Here is an 8,690-nt window from a genome sequence, read left to right as displayed (position 1 = left end):
TGCACACACCCACAAAGTAGCAGATATTATTTAGTTATAGGAAAAGAAGAGATAGATACAAACACTAAAGCATCCTGATTCATGTATGAGGAGAAAAACATATAGTATATCATTCAGTGCAAATGCAGCTAAAAGACATAACAGCAACGAGGACGAATAAATGCAGCGGAAATTCTTACATCAAATATGAGGAATTTTTCACCTCAACTTGAAAGAAAGCTTTACTAACCCCTAGTACATCCTACCACTACACTCTGAAGATCCACAATAGCATTTCTTCACCTTGATATTGCCATCGGAGTCATGTACCTGATCCACGGAATAATTATAATGGTACGTGAGCTCCGCCAAAGGAGGAATGTTATCTGCTGCAAAAAGCATGATATGAGGCATTTTCTTATCTTCATGATCATAAAGAACGTTTTGTGCATACAAATTAGGTGAACAACTGTGATTGATAAAACGCCCAATATTTCCACACTGAGCTGCGTCAATTGTATAACCACCTTCTTCTACTACCTCATTTAATTCTGCTGAAGAGTTTACGGAACAATCACTATAGTTCTGCCCAATATCAAAAAGGTACTCATCATTACCAATTCTTCGTTCAGCTTCCTTGTCTTGAAGAAGTTCTCCTGCATACTCACATATAAAGGTTCCTGAAGGAATAGATGTTAAAGCTCTCACACCCCAGCCCCTCGAATTTGTCTTAAAGATCTCAAGTGGAACTTTAATACCGTGTTGGCCAACTCTATTGTAGCAAGAGGGGGGGCACTTACAATGAGGACCACATTCATATACAAGAGGCTTCACTTCAACAATAGCCCCGTTACGGTTGTATGGGATCTCTCCTCCATTTTTAACTGCACATGAGCACTTCTTGGAATCCGAACATCTACCAACACAATCACAACCTTTAAAAGGAGAAGGCTTGAACCAGTCAGGATATATCATCTTCTTGATGTAATTGAACGGTGGAGGTTTCTCACCATCAATTGTGTTCACAGCACTTATTGCAAATGTCTCCTTTCCTTCTGTAATGTCGTGGACACAAACACCATGGCGCACTTTGTTCTTTTTTGATGACTTTACTTCTTTCCAAGCAAGCTCTGGTTGCCCAGGAATTCTCACCAACTTAAACATAAAAACCATCTTACCCTTTGGCCCTTGTTCTGTCCAATAATTCTCAACAGTGTACAACCCATCATAAACATATGTCGTCACTACCTTACCTTTACCATCCACAGATTCAGAGGTCTTGGTCTCCTTAGATCCACGAATCACCCGAACAGGATTCTTTACTGATATACTATTCTTCAAAGCTAAATTACCTCTTTCCAGCTTCTGATCCTCGGGGGTTTTGACCTTACCTACCACATTTCCACCTTGCCCAGAATAAATCAACACATCAGCGTCTTCCAGACCGTCATCATAGACCCCTGAAGAAACAATACTAATCGCGATCAGCGTACCTCCCTGCTTCATGTAATCTATACCAGCCTGATATAGGCGATGAACCCCCACAATAGCAAGTTCCACCCTGTATTGGAACTCATCTCCCACTTCAACTCCAGGAACTTCTCCCAGTATGTGCTGACCCGTGTTAACTTCTTTTCCTTTTTCTTTGATGATTTTTGCTGCTTGAAGATCAATTCTGTTTGGCCCCTGCTTCGATTTTCCTTCTTCAGGTTTTGACTTTGATTCTTCACTTTGCAAGAGCTTTCTACAGACAGCCTGAAACGTACGAAGAGTCTCTCTAACTTTAGTACGGGCATCACCATGACTGGAACTGTTTGGACCAAAAGGTGGTAGGGCCACATCAAATTCACGTTGACCTTGTCGAACCGGAGAATCTTCATGTAGTGCTTCCCTATTCCAACCGCAAGGTCCATCATTGCTGGAAGCCCGTAAACCAGGTCCTTCGTCGTCGAACACAACTAGTGCACTTGAAAGTCCATCAGTAGCTTCAGCAACAGAAGCTGATTTTTTCTTACCACTAGGATTACTTTTTCTGGCGACATGTTTGGCTTTCTTGTGCCAAGATGGAGTAGCCTTGGCCTTCTTGCACCTAGACTGATTAGCCTTCTCAACTTGGTTTCCACAATCTAAACTAGTTTGCTCTCCATGCCTCCATGGACTGTATGGCTCGGCCATTAGACCTTGAACAATTGGCTTAACTATTTCATGCCCAGAACCAGAACTATTGGCTGCAGTCTTTGTCAGATCACTTTTGACCTGAGAGACAACAATTTCATTTCCAATCACAGGGTCATCTAAACTCTTTTGCTTCCCTGGACAATATGGCTTAGCACCCTCCGTAATCGACTTTTCATCTCCAGAACCAAGAGCACTACACACAGTAATTGTCTTTTCATTTTCGTCCTCCAAATATACCAGAGTCTCCTTCCCCACAACTCCTGCATCACTCTCCTTTTTCGTCATTATCTCGGGCATAATAACCACAGTTCTTTCCACCTGACTTCTTCCATCATTATCACATTGGACACCTTCCTGTTCTTCACTGTGAACAATCGGTAGTTCTTTCAACTCCCTACCTTTGGGAATAGAAACGTCCCTCTCTTTCAGAGAATCAGCACCCTCCGTAACATCTGTCAATGTCTCAACTACTTCATTCTTTATAACTTCCTTATCGAACCCAGCCACATCCTTGCTTTCTTCAGTAACACCAAAGCAATTCTGTTCAGTTAGCTTAGGAGCATTTGTTCCACAAAATGGAGGGAAGTCACGAAGAGCGGATACTCTTCTTTTGCGGTACTTATTCTTTGGCGAGGAGGAGTTATGTTCCATAACACTGATTAGCTGCAGAGGTGGCGACAACATTTTGACTTCACTAACAGGCCTTGGCTCATCAATCACAATGCCGATTTCTGTCACAGATGTCTTGTGCCCACCACTAACATTTTCAACCAAATGTAAACTCTGCTCATCAACTTCCTTCACTGAAGTATCATTCTGGATGTCTTCTGTTCCCTTGGCAAGCTCCATTTCACTTTTCTCGAGATCTTTCGGCAACTCAAATCCAAGCGATTTGTCGTCACTTATTTTTTCTCCCACCCCATTTGATATTGCACTCATGTTTGTCGTTACCACTTCCCCTACTAACCTATCCAATTTTTGTTGCTCTTCCAAGTTAACTAGACAGTCCACAACTTCAACAGACTGTGATTTGATCTCAAAGTTAGACTCTTTAACACCATCAACCAACACAGCGTTAGCCATATCTTCAATATTGGTGGACACTACAGCATTTTGTTCATGATTCAACTCAATTTTCGGAGAAACTTTACCACACCCTGGAGGAAAATCTCGCACTGCTGAGACTTTTCGAATTTTGTATTTTGGTATAATGCTCAAATATGATGAGTGGCAACCATTTTCCAACAGCCGCTTCTTCACACTACCATTGGATAACCCATCATTTGACACTGATGCCATCCTTGACCAACTAAGGAGAAATCCTCTTGGCTGTTAAGAAACCTGAAACTGAAAAGAAGACATCAGCTTTAGTAGAGATGAATCACAAATGAGATGAAACACTTACAAACATATCTAGTTCCTCTTTGGTCTAAGATGGAAATTATTTTGCAAAAGAAGTCATTTTCTAGAGTTTGCACAGCAAAACTTAGGCCTAATCCCACTGGATGAATCATCACTATCTGTATTGCTCAATTTATGTCCGTCTCAGTCCCAATATTATGAAAACTTAGTCTTAGCACTAGAGATTGTCTACAATTTCTACTGGCACATAAATTTCTAACAAGACTAGAAAGTCCAAGCGCATATTGGAACTAAAGTAAACGTACTAACATGAACAAAATTTAATCTCATCTAATTGATACCCACCCGACCAAAATTTAGTCTCAGCTAATTGATTTCACATAATATAGATATTTTTCTTCCATTGTGCCATTTGTTTGCTAGATTTGCATGGATTCCAAGAGATGTATGTGAAGCCCCGTGAATCTCGATAATTAATTCGGGTTAATTTAGAACTTAAGAATTCAATATATATAATCTCGAGCCATTTTGTGCTTAAAATAAGCCCAAAAAATTAATTGGGTTTGTTTAGCTTAACTTATCTAAAAGCACAATTGTAGGCCAAAAAAATTGGACTACACAACTTATTTTTTTTAAGTCAGGCCAAACAGGCATCTAAGACACAATTGATTAAGACAAAAAATGCTAAGTTAAAGTTGTACAAGTGCATGGACTAATGCACACAAGAGGAGGTTGGGGAAAATAAGATATTAATTTGGAAAATATTTAACTCTCAAAGGAGTAAATGCTTGGACTAAAGATTCTTAAGAACGCGAGAATCTGATTGTAAAGCAATTGATTAAATGCTGGAATTAGTGGGGGACAAGCAGAGGCGGATCTAGGATTTCAATAGCATGGGGGCGCAACTAAAAAAGGAGAAAAAAGAAGCATCAAGTGGGAATTGATCCCTGCTCCTTTAGGTAAATAACTTAGCATTCAACCAACTGCACCATTTAGCCTTTTCAGAGAATGAGTGTCAGCAGATATATTAGATAAATTCTAGGAAATATATATAAAATATCTAATTTGGCGGAGAGACCATAGGTTCACGGGCACCATAAATTGCCCTAAGAATCCACCCCTGGGGACAAGAGAATAAAATAATCAAACTAAGGAACAAGATCTTTAGGTAGACTATGAAAAGAAATGAAGGAATTAATTTAGCAAAGAAAGAAAGGGAAGCTGTGAAATGCAGCAAGGCAGTAAACTGCCAGCACGGCGCCAAACCTGGCATCCAGATTTTCTGAAGAAGCCGGGCGCGGGCGATGGTGGCGTGACGTGTCCCTTATGGCGTCCAACTGAAACAGCCTTTTTAAAGGCATTTCGGGAGAGAGCAATTTTAATTGTTTGGAACAAGTTCTTGGGGGTTATAGAGAAGGGAGAGCTCCTACTCCATAAATGCTACTTTGAGGTGAGTATTAAGTACATTGCTCGGTAGATTTGGTTTATTAAATACATTTCCTAACTCTTCAACATCATGGAAATTATAGATTTTTGAAGAAAATCTCAAGAACCTCTCAAGAACACAAGTCTTGAAAATTCTAGGGTTTGACAAAGAGGTATTTGTTTCACTCCAATCTTGTATATTATGTTTCATGGATATCGTAGACTACATTTTTTAAGAAAGATTTGGATTTGAACACCGATTCACGAAACCCTAGAAAGCTAGTCTTGAAATTGGAAAGTTTGTTGATAAAGAAGATGAGCAGTGTTGGGTTTTCTTGAACGATATCGTTTTGACTTTCTTAAGGAGCAACTAGGTTCCAAAACACATGTAATGGACAGATTGAAGTAAAAATCCAAGGATTTGACTTTCGAATTGGGAAATATGGATTCGACTAGGTTCCATAACACGTGTAATGGACAAATTGAAGTTAAAATCCAAGGATTTGACTTTCGAAGTGGAAAATATGGATTTTTGCTAAACTTGTGAAGTTGAATTTAGTTGTTGGACACTTAGTTGGTATTGTTGTGACGCTTTATTGATTTGACGTAAGCTCGTATATGTAGATTGTGAATTGTTGGCGTCATTGGATTCTTTGGAGTAAGATTTGGAAAGCGATTCAAGGTATATTGTAACTTACTACCTCTTGAAGCTTTTCCTGAAATTCATATTGTTGAATTGATTTACGTGTTATCATCACCATTTTCTTTAATGAAAAATAGAACTATGTTTAACAACTCGATTCGACGGGAATGACATTTCTTGAATCTTTAAAGATTTGTCCCTCATTTGTTAAATGCTTTAACATGAATTGGGAAAATTTTACACTTGATTTTTGTGCCAAATGTTTGGATCGGTTATGAACACCGTGATTTGATAAAATAGATTTCTTTGAGGCTTTTAGGCTATGAATCCATTTTTGAAAATGTTAAATATTTTGGGATTTACTAGTGAGACCACCGAGATTGATTCGACTGTTATATTTGTCGACATGGAACTACAGGTGCCAGTGTATGGATACATTCAAAGGCTGGCCAAGGTTTGTGGGATAAACTCCCACATTGAGAGGGCAAATGATCATTGCTTAATGTACTAAGGTTAAGTCAACTCGTACGGCACGGCGGAAAGCCGCCCGGACAAGTAGGGTCAAATACTTGTGACTAGATTGATCACCTAGTATTGTTTCGATTTATGTCAGTGTCGGTGTAGTGCTCCCCATAAAAGATAAAAGCTCACATGATTTTGATTAAGTTTTAATGCTAGAAGTGTCCTTATGCCGAGGGTCTACCGAAAACAACCTCTACCTCCCAAGCTAGGGGTAAGGTCTGTGTACACTCTACCCTTCCCAGACTCCACTTTGTAGGATTTCACTGGGTGTGTAGTCTGTCTTTTAATGCTAGAAATAAGGACTTTGAAATGCGTTTTACCTTGATATTCCATTTCACCGTCTAACTTTAGAATTGGTATAAATGCTTCCTTCTTATATCAATGTCTAATCATATCACTTGATTTCTTTAAATCTTGTTTCACTACGTGGGGAAATGATACATACTAGGTATGTGGAGCTTAGGCCTTTAGGCCATTCAACTTTTGATTTCAAGATCATCCTGAGCCATGCGGTTAGGACAGCTCCACCTCTTCTAATCGGATACTTTTGGTGAGACTCCACTTACTTCTCGTGGAGCTTAGATTGTTATATTCTTTGAGTCACCAAAGGTCTGTTGTTTCGGTTGACTAGCTTAATTCTTGTCATAGAGGTTCCATAGATAACAGTAGTTCTTTCGGGTTGTAACTATCGTTATTCATATGACATGCATGCATGAGACTTTTTTACTTTCATGAATATTTCATTTAAAATGAAACGTGGTTGATATAACGGTTGTATTCATCCATGGTTTTCAATACTTAAAGGATTGGGATTTTCAAAAGATTCCGCATGGGGTGTTTCGGTTGACTAGCTTAATTCTTGTCATAGAGGTTCCATAGATGGTAGTAGTTCTTTCAAGTTGTAATTATCGTTATTCATAAGACATGCATGCATGAGACTGTTTTACTTTCATGAATATTTCATTTAAAATGAAATGTGGTTGATGTAACGGCCGTATTCATGCATGGTTTTCAATACTTAAAGGATTGGGATTTTTCAAAAGCTTTCGCATTCATGATTTAGGTGCATAAGTAGAAATTATTACATGGGTTGGTCCACTCGGTTCGGGTAGAGTTTCGGGTGCCGGTCACGTGTATTTTGGGGTGTGACATTGTAGGTCTTGAGAGACAACTTCTATGCCATTTTAGATCTACCTCTCATCCTCCTTTAATTCTTTCTCACCATACCATGGTTATATACCTATGAATAGGTGCATCTAGAAGTCAACGTAGGTCATGACCAAATCATATCAAGTTACCTTTTCTCATTGTATCCTTTGTTTGTGCTACTTACACCTTCTACTGAATGTGACCATTTTCCATCGTATCTAATCTTAAATGACACACATCCATCTTAGCAGTTTATAGATGGTATCCAAATAAGGTAAGAAATTCCGAGCAAAACCCTAACAGTATGGGAATGAACGGTGGGCCTCTGAAGCCACCATATCCACGAGATTAATCTTGCAAATATGGTAGAAGCTAGCAGGTGGGCGAAAATGATCAAGATCAGAGGCAGATCTAGGATTTAAATTTTATAATTTCATTCTTAAAGGTTCTTCGTATTGAACTCGTTGTATTTGTAAAACTATGGGTTCAGACTTACTATTTGTTGCAATTTTAGTGATTTTTTATGCATAAATTTATGCTCTGCATCAAAAGCATCGGATTCAGATAAACCGAATATCTGTTTGGCACATCCGCCGCTGGTCAAGATATGTACAAGACGATGGTTTGCATGTGATCATTACAAAACAAAGAGAAATCAAATAAACATATATAAAAATTAAAATTAAAATAAAATTAAAATCTTAGCCTTTTTTTAAGGTCAGGTCTAGACCACCAATTTTGTTGAGCCGCCCTAGAATCTACTACAAGACAAACAAAAAACCACATACAGGAAATGGTAACTTTCTAATCAGCCACAAGGGTAAAAAGGGAAATGAAAACAAATCGATCCTATCAAACGAAACGAAAAATTGTACATAAAGGTTTCACATGCTAGAGAGACAAATAGATCATAAGTTAAAGAACAAAATCATACCAATTTTAAGGATGAACTTCAAACTTGCTCTTCAGATAACTTTATGTAAAAAATTGAAGTCCTGGTTAATCTGACCAAAAAAAAAAAAAAAGACAAGAGGCAAATGATCATGATCTAAAACAGACGAAAAATAAAAATTCACATAAACAAACTCAATTCTATAAATGAATTAAAGGAAAAAAAAACAGAGGAACAAGGAAGCTTACAGAAATGGATATCTGAACCTAGAAATGAATTCAAATTGAAAGACATCTGATTAAAAATGGATCTGAAAATGGGTTTGCATGGTAAGAGCAAATAATTAGGGATTGATAGATGGAAATGATATCTGCTTACTTGGTCTCTGTAACGGTTTGCTTTTTCCTATAATATACTTGTCTGGGCGAAAGACGGGGAAATTGAGGGGTACTTCATCTTTGCAATTGAACCCTCCAGCTTTTGTCATAATGTCACTTTTCTTCATAAGGGCCAATAAAATGGGTCATTTGCACTTTTGCT

At 38.3% G+C, this 8,690-nt stretch overlaps 1 protein-coding gene across 5 annotated transcripts; it reads right to left on the bottom strand.

Moving 5' to 3' along the window:
- Positions 1 to 8,632, bottom strand: LOC132051939 (histone-lysine N-methyltransferase, H3 lysine-9 specific SUVH6-like). 5 transcript variants are annotated; one of them, XM_059443218.1, is made up of 4 exons: positions 8,529 to 8,627; positions 8,399 to 8,460; positions 8,193 to 8,262; positions 1 to 3,498 (listed from the first exon to the last, which is right to left on the bottom strand). In XM_059443218.1, the coding sequence occupies exon 4, from the start codon at positions 3,454 to 3,456 to the stop codon at positions 232 to 234; it is 3,225 nt and encodes a 1,074-aa protein (XP_059299201.1). In that variant the 5' UTR covers positions 3,457 to 3,498; positions 8,193 to 8,262; positions 8,399 to 8,460; positions 8,529 to 8,627; the 3' UTR covers positions 1 to 231. The 5 variants fall into 5 exon arrangements, with proteins under 5 accessions (XP_059299201.1, XP_059299200.1, XP_059299198.1 ...); XM_059443217.1 differs by having other exon boundaries at positions 1 to 3,504; positions 8,193 to 8,253; XM_059443215.1 differs by having other exon boundaries at positions 1 to 3,504; positions 8,399 to 8,632.
- Positions 8,633 to 8,690: the final 58 nt, after the last annotated feature.

Source organism: Lycium ferocissimum, chromosome 4 (assembly GCF_029784015.1).
Source record: "Lycium ferocissimum isolate CSIRO_LF1 chromosome 4, AGI_CSIRO_Lferr_CH_V1, whole genome shotgun sequence".
NCBI classification, from domain to species: domain Eukaryota; kingdom Viridiplantae; phylum Streptophyta; class Magnoliopsida; order Solanales; family Solanaceae; genus Lycium; species Lycium ferocissimum.
The sequence above is the reverse complement of the archived record's forward strand: the minus strand, read 5'-3'. Positions and strand labels throughout refer to the sequence as shown.

What these genes read in the sequence shown, in the direction of transcription:
- LOC132051939 (XM_059443215.1), bottom strand. Translation starts at nt 3,456, where the DNA reads ATGGCATCAGTGTCAAATGATGGGTTATCCAATGGTAGTGTGAAGAAG.